This window comes from Marmota marmota, unplaced genomic scaffold, assembly GCF_001458135.2.
Source record: "Marmota marmota marmota unplaced genomic scaffold, marMar, whole genome shotgun sequence".
NCBI classification, from domain to species: domain Eukaryota; kingdom Metazoa; phylum Chordata; class Mammalia; order Rodentia; family Sciuridae; genus Marmota; species Marmota marmota.
This window is the reverse complement of record NW_026000185.1, coordinates 8956903-8978187: the sequence shown is the minus strand read 5'-3', so window position 1 is coordinate 8978187 and position 21285 is coordinate 8956903. Positions and strand designations below refer to the sequence as shown.

Genomic DNA, 21285 nt, shown 5'->3' with positions numbered 1-21285 from the left:
TACCTAGAGCTGCTAAGGGTTCCCTTCTGAATAAAAACATTCAAGTTATATTTCGTTTTGTTTTGGGGGGAGGGTGGCTTTTGGGGGGGATACCATTAAAAAAAAAAAACACAACCATGGGGTAGTACAGAGGTAAATAAATGGCTATAATCTCAAAAACAGGAACCTGCATGCTCACCTACTCCACATGGCCTCTGTACTTGGGGATCCAGAAATACCTGCTCAGCTGAATTCAAGCCTGAGGATGAGGCATACATTCCCACAGCAACCTCAGAGCACCTACCCACTTCCCGTTTCTTGAAACTGAACCCTTGAAACTGAACACTGGGTGCCTCTGAAACTCCATCCTCCTTCCCTAGAGGGGGACTCATGGGGGAGAGCAGGTTTCCTCCTTTGCAGCCAGGGGAGCTCAAGGGACTACGGTTGGCCCAAGACATGAATGTCATTCTGTGCGCATCTTCTGAAGTGGGTCCCCACAGCTGGGGGGCTTCTGCTGTCATGTACCATGGGGCCTATTCCATGGTCTAGGGTAGCCCATGGGCTTCCTTGCAGAGAACAAACAATGTTTAAAAACTCACTAAACAAAAAACTACAAAGGAACTGCTTAAGTTGAAAGAGAATGACCCACATGTACAACATTCAAGTGACAGTCATATGCATGTTCCCACGTTATCACATTGAGGAACTACTGCATTTCAAAGTGAAAGTGAACCAAGATGTCATCATGCCCTAGTTGTTAAAAGGTGCCTATGACTTCGATCGGCGACCAAGGCACTCACTCTGCCACTGCAGCTACAGTTCCTAAGGCCTGCTGCTACTTTCATAATTGAAGGAAATGCTAAATTTCAGTCGGATGCTGATTAACCAAAAAAAGCTATAATTTGTACGGGATCCAAGTTTGTTTCCACATATAGAATTTAGGGTCCAAAGAAAGCCTCTCCTTTCCCCCTCCTCCTTCCTACTTCCTGGGATGAGAATGAGATGGCTGGAGCTAAAACAGCTCCTTTTGACCTATAAGGCAAGACAGGAGGAGCCCTGGTTTCTAATGACCATGGAGCCATGCACCAGTCCCAGCCTGGCTGCCTCAGATTGGCATCTCTAACTTGTCAGCCATGTTGATTTATTTGTGTTATATAAAGCCAGTCAAACCCACTCTTGCTCTCTAATGCTTTCTCTGCTTAAGATAGTAAAGATGGAGACAGTTTAAGTCTGATCATTAGCAACATTTCTCCCTGTTTGGGGAGGCTGCATCTTCCTCACTGATAAACCTGACTCCTCTGGAGCACAAAAAGGAGCCTAGACTTCTCCTCTGCTGCTGATCACCTGACAGGAAGCAAACCCTGAAACTGAGCCACAGAAGTTTCCCATCCACCTCAGTGCCACTCCACCCAAGGCATGTTCCAAGAGGATGCACACACCCCAGCCTCACAGGTTACCCAGGGGTCCAAAGCCTGCAACCATGCACCACACCTCAAGTTCACAGCCAGCCACATCCTCAGTCATGTAGGAGTAAGTGCAAAGACTCTTCCGTGATGCACAGACCCACAGCCAGGCCAGTACGGGTGGTGGCAGCGGGAGGAGTACTTACTAATCGTCATGGATTCTGGCACCGATGCAGAAGGCAAGAGGCTGCTCAGAGGACTTCCTTGGGCTGGAGGGCTAGCGTCCACACTGGGAAAAAGAGGGAGAAGGAAGTTACACTCAGCCACTTAAAATGCCCAACCTCCCCGCTCAAAACACGAGCAGGTGGTCACTTATTGGGGTTCTCTAGCGGAAGGGACAGAAGGCAGCCATCAGAAATCAGTCGATCCTGTTATTTGCAGACTCCATATTTGTCAACTAGTCTACTCATGAAGTGTATTTGTAGCCCCAAAAATCAATACTCACAGAATACTTTCACAAGTCGCTCATGAGCAAAACAATGGAGTCCCCAGCTGAGGACAAGCAAGGTGCCTTCTCATTTCAACTCTCCCAACTGTAGACAAGTGTCCTTTCCATAGTCTCCTTAGTCCTAGATTTTCCACATTTAAGTAGGGCTTCTGGGAGATTTTCTGTTTATAGGGGTCCCCAAGTACATGGCTGCCTCATGAGTTTACAGCAAGAGGCTGCCACGCGCCTCAGGGGGCAACGTGCGAGAGCGCTCCATCCAGGCAGGAGCCATCTGCCACTGACCACGAGCTCAGTGCGACAGTCAACACCAGACACTCAACAAGCCGTCTTTAAACAGGCAGAGGCAAAGCCAGACATATTGACCAACCAAGAAAAATGTCGTGACAAAGTCTCAGATAACCAACCCAGCACCTCCCCGCCAAGCAACAGCGGAACGTTCACAGAAACTCCACAAAACAGAATCCCTGCAAATAATGAGGGCCAGCTCTTTGTAATGATTTTGCAATGTGAAAAAATAATTTGACCACCTTTTGTGAAAATAGCAGGGCCACATGTAGTGCTTATACACACACCTGCGCACACATGCTCACACACGCGCACACACTCAGAGGGAAAGCACCAAAGCATCGACCACACCATGGAGTTGGGTTAAAGAGTCATTTTTCATTCATTGGAGCATTCTGCAAATTTTCTAAAAATAAACAGGATAAAGAACTGAGCCCTGGAAGGGTCTGTGACGCCATCCTTTTACCTGGCACCCCATGTACTAGCCTGCTCCAGGTAGTGTCACTTTTGGAATCCTGCCTATTCTGGGTTTGACAGGGGCACCATGTCTGGTTTGGAGGCAGCAGACAAGAAGCCCACCCTGAAGACAGGGTTGGAAATGCACGTGGATACGTCCCTGAGACACCAAACTAAAATCACAGGAAAAAAAAGTAGTGAAAGTAAGAGCAGCAAGGACAGTGGGCGCATTGGGAAACCTTGCCGTCTACCTCTACTGTCACCAAACAGCCAATGACCTGGCAACTCAGTTCTCCCTTGAGATTCTTCAATTTGAGAGGGGAAAAAAAAAAAACCCTTTTGCTCTGTAGGTGATGTACTTAAATATTACATGGCATCAAAGGGACTTAAATATAATACTAGGACTGTTAAATATTACCAAGTATTAGTATTTAGATTAAGAAAATGATAGGAAGTACTTTAAGAAAATGACAGGAAGTACTCAGATATAGCTCAAAAAGCATAAGGACAGGAGGTATGCAAATAAAGTTTGACCACTGTGCAGTCTCCTGCAGTAACTCCGTGGGGACAGATGATCTAAGCCTCTTGGCAAGGGCACACTGTGAGATGTAAGACTACCCCTGAGCAGAAGTGTGAAGTAAGACCTTGCATATAACCCTAGCAGGTTCCTCCTAGCTTTAAAAAAGAATAAAATGCCAGCCAGGCACAGTGGCACATGCCTGTGATCCCAGCCACTAGGGAGGCTGAGGCAGGTTGATCCCAAGTTCGAGGCCAGCCTCAGCAACTTGACAAGACCCCATCTCAAATATAATAAGAACAGGGATATAGCCCAGAGGTAGAGCGCCCCTGGATTCAGCCCCTGGTACTATAAAAAAGAATAAAATGCCAAATTGTGAATAATACATTAATACACAAGGCAACCTAGTTTCTTAATATTAACCTGTACCGAAGCCCAGGCTCTGGGGGAATGTGGTCCTCAGGTCCTGTTCCGTTCTCCAGGCTTCCCAGGGGGGGATCTGGGTAAAGACATCACAGAGAGGAGATAAGGTGTTTATTCCAATTCCCTCTTCTTGTCATTCCTTCATCTGCTACGTAAGCTGACTTACAAGTTCTTACTCACCCGCACATTGGATCTTAATCTGCTACCACTCCATTTTCCCAGGCATTTTTATGACTTGGCATCAGCTGCTGATGGAAGACCCTATCTCCCACTTAACCTGTGACTTTTGATCTTAAGGCAAGTGGAATTGCCCATGAAGTCTGTATTCAGGGCAAACCCCAGAATCAGAGTAATTTTTTTAAAAAAGCTTTCTATAGGACAAAACTTCTCCTGCCTGTCAGGACTTGAGACAGACAGCAGAGGGCAGCAAAGTCTAATAACCAACAACCTGGCTTTCTCCAAAAGCCACTTAACCCTGCGTACATAGCATTCAGAAGCACATTCCCAAAGGAGTGAGATGATAAATATCTCATGTTACCGATTTTCATAAATGCATGAGTGCCCGCACAAGCCTCTTTGCAGGAAAGGGTAAAAACCCACAAGCCCCAGGCTGGATGGTGACATTAAGATCCATATCACCCAAGGGAACCCTTGCTCATAGAGCAACTCCTCATTGTCAACGCCCATCATGAAACTAGCCCTGCACCCGAGAGGGACCAAAAGAGCAACACAGCCTCCTCTGCACCATCACGTCTGCTTAGCCTGGTCTGCTGGAGTCAGACTTCCCGTGACTTACAGGTAAACTCACCTTGCCCCATTTTAGGTCACAGGCATGCCCAGCCCTCCACCTGCTCAAGGTCCCATGATGAGACCCTGGGCTGGTCTCCCCTCTCTGAATTGCCCCTAACCCAGGACAGGTAGTCCCCTCCACCGCAGAGCTGCCTCCTGCAAGATTCACAAGGGTACTCATAGCATGTTCCCTCCTCCCTTAAAAACACCCGCTCTTGGCCAGGCCCAGCTTCCTTTTTGTCCCCCCCCCCCCCACTCCCCCTTTCTCTAGTTACTCCCAATGTAGTGACTACAAAGGCGGCAACATTTTCAAAGAGGACTGAAAAATCCCTTGAGGCAAGAAGCTGTCCGCGGGAGAAGTCATAGTAAAGGGCAGAATGGCCCCTCAGCCAGAATTAGGGAGAATGCATTAATGTCACTATCAACCTGAGGGACACTAGTCAGACATGGGGCAAAAGTGGAGTCTCAGAAAAATGTTAGCAGAGCCTTCCCAAAGAGCCTACCCTGGCAGGCCAAGCCTGAGACCACCTGGCCCAGGTGCCTCCCATGGACACAGACACCAGGCAGAGGGACTAATGCAACTTAGCAGCAGGTAACCAGTCCCCAGCCCTGATCCAGCACCTTCAGCCACCATGGGTCTTCCCTACAATGCTCCCCTGCCCACAGGCTGTCACGGCCTACAAGGCTCCTATGGTTTTGTGACTACAGCACCTTTAAACACTGGTATACTGGCTCCTACAAGTCACCTCTGGTGAGTACCATCAAGGTAAGCTGGAACTTGGGGTCCCCTCAAGAGTAACAAGTGGAGCCTCTGGGTCTGCCAGGCTGACAGCCACGAGACCACAGGAGATGTGCTGGGGGGCAATGGGGACCTTCTCTTGAGGATCCTGGAGGCCCTTATCCATGGAAAGCCTAGAATGCTGGGCTTTGGAAGATCAGATCCCAAATTAGGGGAAGACTCCAGTCACAGCTCCCTAATGCCAAACTGCAAGGCCCCAAAGCACCAGCCATCAGCTTCCCTGTCTCACAGGCTCGAGGGGCAGAGCCTGCTGCCCCGGGTGCCCACAGCCAGCCAGCATTTAACAGCAGGTAACGAGGACTGAGCGGGGATCAGAGGCTGAGGAGCTCCATGTCGGAGGCTATGTGCAAACATCAGAACTCTCCCATGGCCCTGGATACCCTTGGGCCCCCCTCGAGCTTCCAAGCCCCCACCCCTGTCTCACATAGTCCAGCAATGACAAGGCGACCCCCTCAGCCACCTGGACAGGGGAGCTGAAGAGGCAGGGCTTCTGGGGTCTGGCCTGCGGACACGAGCCAGGCCCACCACACCAGCCCTCTCTGGGATTTCAGCTGAGACCCGGCGAGATGTCCCCACTGGTATCAAAGGTCACAAGGCTGAGCAATGTTGTTGGCACCTCAGCCAAGTTCAAGTAGAAAGGGGAGGAGTGAGAATGAAGAGGGCAATGACAGACCGGGGTGGGGGCAGCACGGGAAGCAGGATGACCACAACGGTTGTGCCTCCCCCCATCTAGAGTCCCCTCCATCAGCCCTGCTCCCAGCTGTGGACACACTCAGCTGCCCCGTCTTAGCACTGCCTCCTCAGCCTGTCTTTCCCCAGGTGAACCTGGGAGTCTTCACCACACGTCTGAGGGAGGGAATGGTGCAGTGAACCCCCCAGCTGAGCAGGACAACCTCTCCCCAGCACTGGACTCACTGCTAGAGCCTGGTGGGCACTGTTATCACTACCGGCATCCACTTTCCAGGCAGGTCACCCAGACTGACAGACGGGAAGTCCACTCTGCTGCCTGCGGAGCCCATCTGTCTGGCCTTCAGCTAGTGTAGGTAGATTTCTGTCCTTCACCAAGTGACAAGAATAATCCTTCACCCAGTTCAAATTTCAACAGCTTCCTAAGCAGTTGGAAGACTCCAGTCACAGCTCCCTAACACTAGGCCCAGAGAAGCGCGTGTTCCCTAGAAAATGGCAGAGCACCTGTCTGTCGGGCTAAGGCCTCTCTGAGCTCGAAGTGCTGGGGGAGGAGAGTGACAATGACCAGGCACTTCTCTCTACAGGTTCTGTGCACTGCATGGCGCACCTGTTCTGCTGGGAGAGCCAGGTTCACCCACACATAACCCCCAGAGTCCCATGGCCTGTTCAGCTACAGGAAACAGTAAGACTACACGTGAGCCCGCCCACCACATGGAATGTGCAAGGACACTGGCCCATAGTCAAAGGCCAGTTCAAGCAACCCGCCCCAGAGCCCCAAGAGCTTTCTGTCCAGGGCACCAGTGACTTGACAGATAGCCCCCTCCACCACCGAACTGCCTCTTGCCAGATTCAGAAGGAAACCGAGGTCTTAAAAGGCAAAATGGCAATCACTCTTTATGTTTACTTTGACATGACCAAGTTCAATAAGACACTGGTGTTGGGGAAAAAAGTAAAACAGACCTGGGGGCTCCTGGGGGATTGCCAGCCAGGTCAGCCCAACTCACTCAGATGCTCAAATTTCTAGAACACTAAGGCCCTGTAGCTTCTGAGTCCCCCACAAGCCCCTCCTTGCTCTGGGCCCCAGGTTCCCATTCCTACCTGTGCAGGTAACTCAGATTCTCATGCTGGTTCTCAGAACTGATGCTCTCATTGGGAAGAAAAAAAAAGAGGAAGCACCTACCTGCCGGGCTGTAGGAGCCCACACCGCTGACCGGGAAGAGGACATCAGCATCGCCGTGGAGCACCTGCAGCGGAGCCCAGCTGTGCACCTGGGAGAGGCAGGTGTTCCCATCCAGGGGCCTAAGGTGAAAGAAGACAGCTGCATGACAAGGCCCAGACCCCCAAAGGGCCTGTGACCACCAGGCACATCTGCTGAGCCTCCTCAAGGGCTCTTGGGAAACACCCAGGCCAGGATGGGGCTGATGGGCAGGAGTCTGGAACATCAAGTGGGGATCCAGACCCTGACAGGTGCAAGGACATCAGTCACATATCCTTTGGGAAGATGTCAAACAGCAGTTCAGAATCATGTCGCTGATCAGGAAGATCATAGAAGACTGGCCTGAAGGGGAAGTTGTGAGGAGCAAGTTGAAGGAAGCAAGGACCTGAGGGAAGGAGAGGGACGGGACCCGTGGAAGGGGAGGCACCAGCCACACAAAGTGCTGAGCAAGAGAAAATGCCACCATCTGGGTTCTCAAACAACGGTGGTTACACAACTCTGGGCTAATGTTGCTTTGCCTCGCTGGTTCTCAGACCCCATGGGTCAAAGGACAATCAGACCCACTTGTGACTGGGTTTTCAATAAAAGGAGGTCAGCTAAAGTATTAACCAGGCTCATATAATGTTATTCTGTTATCTGCCAAGTTCAAAACCAACACACACAGCCTTCGTAACACCAGGATGACTCCAAGCTGCCTGAGCATTCGCCCACTGCAGCTTTGCCTCTGGACAATCAGGAACATTAGTAAATACCAGGATGTGTTCACGCAGTTCCTAGATGTTTATAAAATTCTTTTGTATCTCAGTAAATAAAGAAGACCAAAGTTGATAACCATACCTACTTAGTAAAAGAAGGGACAGGTGTGGGAGAGAAAAGAAAAAGAAAACTCCAACTATTTGACTTTTTCTTTTTGTCCAAGGTCAACAGCCACATACGACAGAACCAAGGCTTTGGGTTTTCCAAATCCAATTACAATGGCGCTCCAGCCTCTGTCCACCATGTGACATTACAGAGTTTTTATTTTAGAGAAGAGATTGACTAAGTTTAGGACCAGCTAGTGAATATTTCAGGTTCCGTGGCCTACTTGTCTGTGTTGGTATTTCTTCATAACTGTCCCTAGCTAGGGCAGGCGGGCTGGCCGGCCCCTCCTACAGGCTGGTCAGACACCGTCTCCTTCCGGCTGCTCTAGCTTCTGGTCAGGTCAGACGTTCAGACACTGAGGAGGAAACTGAGGAACTATTTCTAACAATTTCGCAAAACTTGTCACTGAATCCCACGGGTAAGGCGATGACACTCAGGCAGGGGGAGGCAAAGGAAGGGCTACTCCTGCCCATGTCCTGGCAGCTGACCCCGACTCTGACCAAGACTCAGGTGAACTTGGTTGTGCCTCTAGAATCTGTCAGAGCCACGCTTCTGAGGCTCTGGTCTAGAAGCCGGTGGCCCAGGGGATGGACAGCTGTGGCAGTGCCAGTGCACCCTTCTCAGCAGAGGGCAGCAAAGGCCACAGTCCGTTATCAAGCAATCCACCAGCTCTGTACCGGGGGTATTCTGCTCGTTTCCAACACAGTTCTTACCACTTCCAGCAACGTGTGTGTGCACAAGGTAAAGCCAGAACCCTCCAGACGAGAATCTGAACCCAAGGAAAAGCAGCCCCAAGGGCCACCACTTCAATATGAGCAAAATGAGTTAAAGTGATTCCCAAGTCGGGGAAAGCCTCAGGACGTGGCTTCAAGATTGGCTCAACAGTGGGTGTTCTTTTCCTTGGAAAAGATACTTTCAGAAGTACCCAAAATACAACTGGGCTGGACACCGTCTCCATGAGACTTACATTCACATGGCTGTAACAAAACCACATGGAGAATTTTCTGTCTTATGTTTCCATCTGATAGTAAGAAGATGAGCTCATCTTTTTACTACCAGATAATCAAACTCACTCAAAATGTTCAAGATCCCAGACATGACCATATTAACACCCAACTCCTGCACGCCCGGCTGGTAACCGCCTCAGTGGCTGCACATTTAGGTCAGCTATGGTGTTTTGCTTCCAAGTCGGGACTTTGAATCCACCTGGTGCATCCCCAGGCAGATTCCATCACTGCCAAATCAAGTAGGTCCAACACAGCTCCTGACACGGCCCAACCGTCTCCTCAGGACTGTCGACAGCCCCTGGTACCAGCTGTGCCATCATCACTGCACCAATGTGGACTGAACACCCCCTTTGCACCTGGGAAGAGGTGCACTGAGAGATTGCCTCCCCCACATACAGGCCACAATACTGGGGCTCCCTTTCAAATCTTGGCAAATGTGATGGGCAAGACATGGGACCCTCGTTTCCCTTCGCATTTACTTCATTGCTAATAAGGTGCAACATTTATTCATGTTTAATTCCTTTGGAATCATGTTCTTACCTATTTAATGATGTCAGAGCACATAAGGTGACAGAAAAACTCCTTTGTATGATAAGGATATTATCCCTTTTGATGAAAAACACAAAGCCAATACCTGTGGCCAGTACTGAGGCAGGGGGAGAACACTGGTCATCAAGCAGTGGCTTATGACTAGCTGTCACAGGAGTCCACCCAGCTCTGGACAACAGACCTCCTCAAGACAACCAAGGGTGGTGGCACCCACCGAGCTGCTCCTGGCCTGCCACAGCCCCCTCACACACCTGCTGTGTTCCAGCCTCGTGGGCCTTTCCTATGAGCCTTAGTTTAAAATCAAAATCAAAGTATTACTTGGCAGGCCATCTCATCATTCCTCGGCTCTTCCCCAGGCTGCTCTATGGAGTGTTCAATCGAGATCCCCCTGTGTACCAGGGAGAAGCTGTCCACAGTCTGCGGGAGGCCCACTGGCTTTGGAGGACCCACGCCCCCTTGGAGGTCACCAGCACAGCTTTGTGCTTTACACATCACAATGCCAGCAGCCACCTTGGCCTGGAGCTGGCCTCCCCTTCCAGCCTCCACTCAATGGCACCTGCAGGATAGGAAGAGGAATGGCTGATTGCAGCCAAAAGAGCACAGAGTGGATCAATTCAGGTGCACCCACCTACAGAGCCACAGAATCCAGTGGCACTTCCTAAATGGCCCAGGAGAACTCATGTAGCTGTGAGAGTTCTTGTATGTGTCCACTTGACCAGGCCACATCACCCAGATACTTAATCAAACAGTATTCCAGATGTCTCCATGAGGGTATTTTTCAAGTGAGAGTCGTATTTAAGTCAAAAGACCAAGCAGATTGTCCTGCCTAACTGGGGAACCTCACCCAACCAGTGAGACCGACTTTCCAGAGGAAGGAGAAGAGCTGCTAACAGACTGCCTTCAAGGTTGAACGCAGCTCTTCACTGAGTGGTCAGCCACCTACCAACTTCACACTGGCCAGCCTCTGTAATATAGGTTAATTTCTTAAAATAAATCAAGAAAGGGAGCGACAGCAATACAGAGTCAGATAGATAGGAAACAGAGCGGGATCAAAAGGAGGAAACACCACCCTACTAGTTGTGCTTCTCTGGAGAAGCCTGAATAATACATCGGGTCACAAGACAGCTTCCAGGCACAAAAACCATCCATAGCCTAGGAGCAAGAGCAGTGCTTCCAAACAGCTACCCTAACAAATAATTTCAGAGCAGAAATGAAAATCTCCACTTCAAAATGGCCAACAAAAAAAAAAAAAAATCAATGCCAGCAGCCCAATTACACAACAGTAAAGGGAACTCTTTAGCAGGGCAGGGCAGGGATCTGAAGGACCACAGTCGAGTTGATCAGGGTTCTGCAGAGAAGGAACCAAAGTGGGGGAAATGGAGGGAATAGGCAAAGACGGAGACTTCGACTGAGGAGCTGGTTCACTGATTACGAAGGTCCAGAGCCCCACAGTCTACAAATGGAGACCTAGAAATGCTAGTGATGTCATTCAGTTCAGGTCTGAAGCCCGAGAATATGGAGGCCAATGTCCCAGCTTAAGCTGGCGGGCAGAGAAGACACAGTTCCTCCTCTCCCTTAGTTTGTTCTAGTCGGGTCCCCAAAGGATTGCAAGATGCCCACCCACTCCGGGGAGTTCCATCTGCTTTACTGAGCTGACCCATTCAAATGCTACTCATCTCATCTGGAAATGTCATCACAGAAATGTTGTTTGAGTATTCCACAGCCCAGTCAGGTAGGCCATCATGGTCAACCACCACACTGGCCAATCGAGACTCATGATTATATAAAAGCATGGAGAATATTTGATAGTATAACTTTAGGGTACAACATATCCGAACCCAAATCCCATCTGACAAATCTCCACTCCATGGAATCCTGCTCTTTCACTTACAGAGCAGGTATGATGGCCAATCTCACAGGGTTGCTTTATCACTAAGGTGCGTCATCCAGCACTTCACGGATGATCAACAAGCTAACACCACTAACAGTAGCATCTGTGTAAATGAGGATTGAAGCAAAAATAAAGTTTAGTCTCTTGAAAAAGAACCTAATATTAAAACATGAAACCAGGTGCATTAGCACAAACCTGTAATCCAAGCTCCTCGGAAGGCCGAAGCTACAGGACTGCAAGTTCAATGCCATCCTGCCCAATGTAAGAAAACCTCGTCTCAAAATAAAATTAAAAGGACTTGGCATGTAGTCCAGTGTTACAGCACTTGCCTAGCATCTGCAAGGGCCTGGACTTGAGCCCCAGAACCACAAGGAAAAAAAAAAGACAGTAAGGCTCTAGCCCTGAGCTGCTGTCATACTGTGCACCCTAACACCAGGATACCTCAGTTATACAGAAAGACACAGTTATGCGTATTTAATTGCCTAGATTATGAAGCCTTCTGTGATTCCTCTGGCACTCTTCTGGGTGAAGAGGAGACAGTGTAAGAACTATTAGAGTAGAACAGCGGCAGCAGCTGACCTGTGCTATGTCACTTGCTGTGCCAGCACCAGCAACAAAGGCCCACATGCAGTACATCGCTGACTGCACAACGCCCTGCCACCAACAGGTGCTGCCATCCTCCGGGTCTCAGATGAGGCCAGAGGCTCTGGGGTGTGTGGAAATTCAAACTCGCCCAAGTACAAGATCCCAGGTGGTCCTGACTCCAATATGCACACTCATCAACTGTGCTTTCTGCTTTAGGCCTTCACCCCTTCCCCTCCCATGACCCTCTACAGAGTTGAGACCAGCAGCCACACAAGCAAGCTGCTGCTGTTCACACCCCTGCAGACAAACAGGAACACAGCTGCTCTCTAGACTAGCCTGCCTCCTCCAGGGCTTCTATGATTGACAAGTGAGAGATGAAAAAAACCCAATTCCTGAAAACCAAAGTCCTCTGTGCAAACCAAGAACTTCAGGGCACACTTCCTGGCATTAATTTTGTATTAAGTGCCTTCAAATATACTCCCTTCCCCTCTTAGTTCTCAGGAGACTGGCAAGCTGACATCACCACCTCCTAAATAAAGACTGAAAAATGACTAATGCCCTAACAGATAGAAAATGGACCGATTTCCTCCACTGCGGGAGAAGGAGAAATGGGCAATACACGTCCCTTTGTCGGAAGCTCAAGTGGCACTTACTTCTCTGGTGATCCCAGGTGGCCCGCACGCTTCCTTCCTGATGGGTCCCCATACGCGTCGTCCTCATTGTCATCCACGCCTTCATCGTCGATGCTCTTCACATCGAGCTTCTGGTACCCAAGCTCCCCATTTAGAGAAAGGGAGTCCACTTTCCAGGAGCTGCTGCTCTGGCTGCCATTGGAATTCGGCCCAAAGGGGCTTTCAAAGGCCGACATGATGTTGACCGAGGACCGGTCGGAGTTCTCCTCCGAGCTCTCCCCTGTCCCAGGAAGCTTTTTAAAAAAATCCCCAGAGGTCTGCTCATCCTCCTCCTCATCAAACGAGATGATGTTGGTCACCTTCTTTTTCTTCTTCCGTTCCTTTTTACATCTGGCATCTGGCAAAGAAAAATACAGCAAGAAAAAGTGGGCAAGACAGAAGGGTGACAGGCCAGCTCGCCCCCGGGGGCCCCAAAAGATCCCCTCAGGCTACTGAGAAGCTAACTGCACCATGTTCATTTATTTAAATCCTTGAGAAATACCCATCTATAGAAGACTGAGCAAGATGGACCCAGGCCTGTACGTCAACACACTTCAGATCATAGGTGGACACTGTCCCTTCTAGTGTCACTTGGATTCCAAGGATGCTGCCACTACGGAAATGATTTCCATTGTTTCACTGTGGGAAATACGCCCAAAAGTGGTAGGCCAGACCAGGAAAACCAGCATGGGGGTCGCAGCCAGTTGTTTCACAGCTACAACCCCCCCCATCCCCGCACGATGCCGCTGGCCGTGCGCCATCTGTAGATCCTTGAGTCTAAGCAGGCACAGTGCTCTGATGGTACCACTGGAATGTGACAGAAATAACATCCCATTCTAGGGCCCAGGTGACAAGAGGTCTCATTGCTTCTGTTTCACCCCCCCACCCCGGACTGCTGCCCCGATGGCACCCAGAGCAGCCAGCAGTCAGGCACACAGGTGGGCCACCCTGGGCCTTCCAACTCAGCCACCAGTGATATGCCATGAGCAAGCTGAGGGAAGCCAGCTGAAGCCCTGCCATGCCCATCCAGAGTCGTCAAAAAACGAGTCGTGGTGGATTTAAGCCACCACCTTTTGTCATTTGTTACACAGCAGGGCTAACTGGAGCAGCGAGCAAGACTGCCTGATGGGTCAGAGTTAAGATGAGTCCATTTGTTCACCCGTCAATCATCCAACTTGGATGTGAGACACTTTGGAGTTGTAGGCAGTGGCTCAAAGTGTGGCCTTGTGATGCTTCACCAGCCTAGCACAGCTCTGAGAATTTCCAAAGCTCCTCTGGGTGTACAAATGTGTGTCTTTGTTACACAAAGCTCTCAACGTCCTGTTTTCTACATCTGCACATGAGGCGTCTGCTGAAGGCAAGACAGTCAAGTCTGTGCCGAAGAGCCGGTGGTATTCTGAGTTTTCACCATCATTGATAATTTTCAAAGATGGCCACATTTACTGCCTTAGGGATTTGGGGACACAGGGACTAGAACTTAAGCCAAAATTTTCCAGTTCTCCCGTAGCAATATCCATTGCTTCCGGGATAAATTTTTTTTTGGGGGGGTGGGGGGGTAGTACCAGAGAATGAGCCCAGAGGCATTTTATCACTGAGCCACATCCCCAGCCCTTTTTATTTTTTATTGAGACAGGGTCTTGCTAAGTTGTCCAGGGCCTCACCAAGTTGCTGATGCTGGTTTCAAACTCGTGACCCTCCTGCCTCAGCCTCCCAATTCACGGGGATTACAGGCGTGCACCACCGTGCCCAGCTATTATTAACTTGTTGAAAATCAACTTCCTTTTGCCTGCCCCCACCTGGCGTTAAAGCTGACCAAATCCTCTCTTCCCCCAGGCTTCTGCTTAAACGTCCTCACAACATAGGTGAGACAAGTGGTATTCATTCTCCAGAGCATCTGTGATTGGCCTTCATCCCATGTACCAAAGGGATATAGTCTTTAAACATATCCTCGTGCATCCCAAAGGGACTGCAAGCTCATCGTGGGCAAGCCATCTTAAGCTCGCTGCCTAACACACAGAACACAGTGAGTGCTTGAGTGGACGACTGAAGACCAAGCCCATGTGGCTCCTGTGGCTGCCCCACCACATTTGCTCTTCTCCCCTGTCTTCTCTAGGTGAGCCTGTCAGATCCCCTTCAGAGTAAATGAAGGTAAGAAAAATAAACATGACCTGAGAGTGCAAGCGCCCTAGATTTCATTCCCCTGGGAATGACCTTCAGGTGACAAAAGGTGTCCACAGCAGACATTCTCTTGTCCTTACAAGGACCCCTGTGCACCACCTCAAATGCCCATTCTTGCTCACCAGCACTGACGTTCTTGGACACAACAGGCAGTGGGTCAGTCTCCTGCTCGGGCTTAATGAGGATGGAGACAGCAGAGGAGGCTGTGATCTCCCTGAGGAGGCTGCTCACTCCCTGAGTGGATTCCTTCAGCAAGGAGGTCACGTTCTGCGTTGATTCCTTTAAGAGGTCGGAGACGGTGGGAGCAAACTTACTCTGCCCATTTAAGTCTTTGTTGTCGATGTTAATTGCGAAGAGTATGGAGTTCAGCCCTGGCCAAAAAAAGGAAAGCCTGGAGCGCCTGGGAGCATGCAGTCACCTCCAACATGAGAAACAGGAGTGACAGCGCAGTACACACAGGATTACTATACACCGATTTCAAACATTTATAAAACTTTCTGCAAAGCTGGGTCAACAGACACCAGTTACCAGGGGAGTAAGACTTTCCAGATTTCCTCCCCAAAGGTTGAGAAGACAAATGCAAACAAGAGTCACCCAGGAGTAGGTGAGAGTGTAAGGGCTGGAGCAGACTGCCAGCACGGCTACTTACTAGCTCTGAGACCTTGGCCAAGCACCTTTTACTCCCTGGGGCTTCAGTTTCCTTACTTATATGATGGGGACAATATCATCTCCCTCACATGGTCATAAATATTAAAGATAATCACATCAAAACAACCTCAGCTCAATAAGCAATCAAGATGTGCAGCAAGAGCGTCACTGTGATTACCCTAGATCAAAATGTGCACTGGTCTCCTAAGGCCTGCAAAGGGAATCGAGTTCAAACCCAACTCTTCCTCAGACAAAACTAACACAGCCCTCAGTGTGCAAAGCTTAGTGGAAACCTTTAGGGGAATAAAAGGGAAGAAATGGGCAACTGGAAGAAAGACACAGCTGCCCACTTTTATATGGAAGATTCCATCTTTCACCCTTTGAGTGAGAGGAAAAGTGAACACCTTGGCAATCCATCAGGTGACATCAACCCAGGGCCTCCCTAATGACAAACCACATACATGACCCTGTATCACCTGCGATTCTCTCACGGCTCTACAATGGCAACTGGAAGCTGTCAGAATTCCCACCTCATGGAGAAGTAAAAGGGACAAAGCTGACAGGATCCAGCCAGCAAAGAACAGGCTCCTCACATCACACCAGCCAAGCCATGAGCAACCCTTCAGCCCAGGCTTTCTCTTCCAGGTATCAAATTTCCAGATAATTGTGCCCAACTCTCAATGCCATTAAAGGAAGATCAGCAACAAGTGACTCCATCAGTGAGGGACAGGAAAATTCACAGCATCCCCTGGGGTTGTGAATCCACCCCCAGGCAGCCCTCTCTACTCGCCGAGGTCCCCAGGACCCATCACCCCCGGCCATGGTCAGGCTTACCAGCTGCCATGGTGGGAAGCATGCTAGACCTTTCTTCATCCATCACAAAAGACCAGTCTTCATAAAAAGTGCTGTAAAGTGAAATGAGAAAAGGAAAAACTTCTTAAGAGTAGTTCTCTGCATTCACTGGCTAGATCACTCCATTAGATGACATTCTGGACAATCTGTTCCTGGTCGGTCATCACGGGGAAGGGAGGGTATCTGAGATCTCTGCTGGGTGAAGCTTCCTACTATAAGCAAAGATCTGAATGTACATAGTCTACAACTTCTCTGTCGGTCCCCCGAGACCTCAGGCTTTAGAGTACTGAAACAAACACATGTAAATATATTTATAAGGCAGCAAAGAACAAGAGCACAGAGGGGTGACTTCCACTCAAGCAGAGCTCCCAAGAGACAGACAGGAAATCCAAGCTGACCAACAGGGCTTGCCTGCTATCACTAACACAGAGGTGACAACTTCAGAAAGAAGCTACAAAATGCCATGGCTCCTTCCATCACAGCATTCACTTAGAATACCTGCCTGGACTACAGTTCCCAAAGTACAAGTTATCCCTGGAAAGGTCAGAAGGCTAGGAGGGCCTCGTGAATCTAAGTAGCAGTTGGGGTGGGAGGTCAGGAAGGCTTCAGGATCTTTCTAAGGCAATCTGCCAGGCTTACAACACACAACCAAATACCCACAATACCATGACACCCCCTACCACATCATAGGATTCTAAAGTAAGGGAGTCAAAGCTCAATGCTCAATTTTACTCAAATCAAGCCAATCTTGAGTGGCTCGAAGTTCAGTGACAGACTGGAAAAACTATTTGCTGACACAACTGAATACAATGAGCAGGAAGAGAGAAGAGACATCATTTCCAACATACTTACCCAGCAAAATGTTAGTGGAAGTACAAACCACAAGGTCAAGCTGGCATTTCTACTCTGCCCGATTCTCCAAACTGTGCTCCTCTGGAAATGGGAGCCATTTCTGTGCATGTAAATGAACTAGGTTTCCCCACCTGCATTAAGTGAGTGGCAAACCCTAATAAATTCCACTGTGACTCTTAGGGATTCGCTGCAGCTTCCCACAGCTCAATTTGACTTTGGTACTGAGTATGCAACTCTGAACTCATCATCAGTAATCCACAGGAAAGAGCTTCACAAAAATCTATCTTAACAAACCTTAATTAAAGCAGGTCAGGCTTGGGAGGTGTATTCTCAGCCCCCAACTCTGCCCCCCGAGCAACACACACATGCCCTCACCATCAGCTGCCTGGTTCCCAAGCCTCCCACTTCAGAGTCAGATGGTGAAGTGTCACAGGCAGTGTCAATGCAAGAAATTGAGGAGTATTTTACGAGCCCTAAGGCACAACCCAGAACACCCCCCCCCTCCAAAAAAAAAAATCACTGGTGGAGAGGCAACCATAGCAGCAGCCAGAGGGGAGACCTGAGCCAGGGAACACTTTGGCAAGATGCGAAATCAAAGGACCACAACGTGATGCTGATGAAACGGTTACTGAGTCAAATGAAATCTCCATGTTCAGGCTCTACACATGCTGATGTGGAAGTTCCTGAAGGAAGCAGGGCAGGATTTATCACTGCCCCTTTGTATCAGGTGACAAAGTGTCTGATCCCCCATTCTCGGGGGGGAAAAAAAAAACAGCCAGAGCAAGAGAAACCATGAATGTCACAAGTATAGAAAAATGATGGGAAAAAATTCCAACAGGTGAGAGTTTTCTTTGTGTAAATTCTAAGTGATTCCATTTTTCAGGGATTCTACAACATTTTCCAGTGTTTAGGGAATGTGGCCGACTGTGCCACACTGGCTCCTACTTGGCAACACTCACATCACCTCTGCTGGCCATGAGCGTAAGGTATCGTGGGCAGTGGCCATACAAGCCAGTGTTTACTCCAACCACAGCTCCTTTTCCTACCTTGGCTGCACATAACTGAAGCAAACAGATGAAGCAAACAGATGGAGCCTCCTATCAGCCTGGGTCCCCAAGATGAGAAGCCAAGCACACCCCTGACAGACATGTAGCACATGGAAGAAATAAGCTTGGTTGTCTCATGCCACTGAGGTATTTGTTATTGCAGCATAACCTGACCTATACTGAGAGTGAATTTTATATTTTATATTTATGATCCAAAAAAGGAACATAATAAAATCAGTTTTTAATTAAAAAAAAAAAGACTTCCTCCCAACTTAAAACCTACCTATATTTTCAGGTCAATTTGGGATCCAGTGAATGAAAGAATACCCAAATTAAAATTCCACAAAATGAAAGACTGTAGCCGTTCCCTGCACACCCCGAGCCGTGCTGATAATAAGCATGGTCTGAGTGGCAGCAATACACAGGTGCCATGCAGAGTCTTCTAAAGGCCTTCTCACACAGAGGGTCCCCACAGCACAGCTGAACAGACGAGGGCCCCTGTAGAGGGACTGGGATGCAAGTCCATGAAGTCTGACTCCCGATTCCACCCTCTTCCCCTTTGCCCCACCTGCCCCACAGCCTGAGGGCTAGTACCTGAGCCTTCCCTGGTCGGCGAGCAACATGTGCAGGTAGCGCTCCAGCGAGTGCTCGTTGAGGGCGCAGCGCAACCAGGCGCGGCCCCGGCCCACGTCGGAGGTGATGTGGCGCAGGGAGTGGAAGCGCTGCAGCTCGTGCCTGTTGAGGACCTCCTTCACGTAGTGCCAGAACACGGGCTCTGCAGAGAGGCGACAACACGTCACTCGGCCTGAGATGCTCACAACATTCAGAGCAGCAGTCCCCAGCAACTTTTTTAGATTGTGAAAGTCACTTCCTCAGCACAGAGGGGGTGGAGAATAGAGTATGTCCAAAATAAAAATGACCCCAGACACACCACCCAGAGGTTCAGTGACATCCTCAGGAATCTCCTTCCAGGCCTCCCCTCACACACACTTCACTAGTTGCACAAAAATCAACACCTGTGGCAAGTAGAATTACGACCCCAAAGATATCCACATCCTAACCTCTGGAAACCATGACTGTCAACTTACGCAGCACATGGTCTTTGCAAATTGCAGTTAAATGAAGGACTTGGAAAGGGGGATCTTCCTGGATAACCCTGTGGGCCCAATAGCAGCAAGTATCTTCATGAGGAGGCAGAGAGATTTGACCCAGGAAGTGGTGATGGGATAGGGAAGCAGAGACTGGAACGATGCATCCACAGACACAGGAGGCTGGCAGCCACCAGAAGCTGGAAGAAGCAAGGCCAGCTCTGCCCTGGAGCCTCCACCAGGAGCTGGCCCTGCCATCACCTTGACCTTAACCCAGTGAAACTGATCTTGACCTTCAGGCCTCCCAACTCCAAGGGAGTAGATCTGTGTTATTTTTAAAGTCACCAGTGTTAAGCCAGAACAATGGCATGTCCCTGGAGTCCCAGCTACTCAGAGGCTGAGGCAGGAGGATCGCTCAAACCTAGGGGTTCAAAGCCAACCTGGGCAACACAATGAGACCTGTCTCATTTAAAAGAGAAAAAAAAACTACCAACTTTGCAGTAATTTTCAATCATCAAAAATGATACATCATATTGTATGATTATACCTGCACATATGCATAATTTTCTGTCCTAGCTGGGCACAATGGTGCACACCTGTAATCCCAGTGACCCTGGAGAATGAGACAGGAGGATTGAAAGTTGAAAGCCAGGCTCAGCAATATAGCAAAGGGCCTAAGCAACTTAGCAAGACACTGTCTCAAAATAAAACATAAGAAGGGCTCAATGTTTAAGCCACCTTGGGTTCAACTCCCAGTACCAATAATAATTCTGTATCCTATTTCATTTGTCTAGATCATAAACATTTTCCTGCCACCATTAAGTCTTTGAAACTTGACTTTGATGGCTTCCCAGTGAAATGCAATGTAACTATTTCTCTATTATTAAGAATATGATATGGTGCCAACTTCCCTCTCCACAGCAAAAAGCATCCTTGCACATAAATAATTGTCCCCATTTTTAGTTCCTTAAGAGAGACTTCTATATGCTCAATTACTAGGTCTGAGGATACGAACAGATTTAAGGCTTTAAGGGAAAGGTAACGTTTGTCTTTACCCCTGGAGTAGTCATCCTTACGACTGCTGCCATTCCTCTGCCTTTCTCATCCTTGTGCACAGGCTTTTCCTAGTTGTACTCTTCATGTATACCTCATTTATGATCTCCTCATGTATACTTCATTTATGATCAACTTTCTTAACAATCGGCTTGTCAACACTTTTTCATGCTTCCAATAGCAAGGGTGGCAACAGGTATTATTTATTCACTGAGCATCAACTATACCAGCCACCATACCAAACACTGCCATCTGACCTCATAACCACCAAGGCCATCTCCACAAAGACAAAGTCCCAGGCCTGGACCAGTGAAGAACGTGCCTAGGGATACATAGCTCCTAGTGCTCCTTAAGCCATACCATGCCAGCTAACTGCAAACCCCCAACAGTACTTTGCCTTTTGCAACGGGGGCACTCCACCTTCTCCAAAGTGAGCATGTTCACAGCTGCCTAATCCACAGGAGGAAAAGCCGAGCCTCTGCTGCCAGCTCCAACTTCCAGCTCATGCTCAACAGCCCAGACCCCTTGGAGAACGAGTCTTCAAACTCTCCTTTTAGGATACAAATCCTTATGGACCAAGCGGCCCTTAGGGATCCTTTAGAATCAACTCCCCAAGATAACAAAACCGATGGGCAACTGGCTCAGGACAGTCCCCTCTCAATCGTCACATGTCCAACTCGCCCCCTTTCCAAACTCATCAGATCAGTCCAAACCACAATGTACAGATGGTATTTTTTCCACTCTCAGAACCCAGGACAGGGCATGTAGGAGAGCAGCGCCCGAGGCCAGCAGTCCAATAATGTGTTTCCAAATGCTCAGCCAGCCACCTGTAATTCCATCACGCTGCGGATCAAGTGACTCTCACCTGCACTCAGACTTCCTCAAGAAATGCAATCGCCTCCCTTTGACCTTGAATGCTCAGGAACTCTTTACCGTGTGTTT

General features: G+C 49.1%; 1 protein-coding gene across 6 annotated transcripts in view; it reads right to left on the bottom strand.

Annotated features, from left to right (window-relative positions):
* Snx29 (sorting nexin 29) overlaps positions 1-21285 on the bottom strand; it is a 386701-nt gene that overhangs the window by 306631 nt on the left and 58785 nt on the right. For 5 of the 6 annotated variants that reach the window (XR_007342647.1, XM_048789519.1, XM_015490624.2 and 2 more), the window contains 7 exons: positions 18797-18977; positions 16287-16357; positions 14927-15175; positions 12609-12984; positions 7027-7145; positions 3572-3647; positions 1589-1671 (listed from right to left, as the gene is read on the bottom strand). Coding sequence is in view for 5 of the 6 variants with exons in the window: in XM_048789519.1 (XP_048645476.1) it covers positions 1589-1671; positions 3572-3647; positions 7027-7145; positions 12609-12984; positions 14927-15175; positions 16287-16357; positions 18797-18977 (1155 nt within the window). In the remaining variant the exon portion in view is untranslated. The remainder of the gene's footprint in view (positions 1-1588; positions 1672-3571; positions 3648-7026; positions 7146-12608; positions 12985-14926; positions 15176-16286; positions 16358-18796; positions 18978-21285) is intronic. The other variant, XM_048789521.1, reaches the window with a different exon arrangement.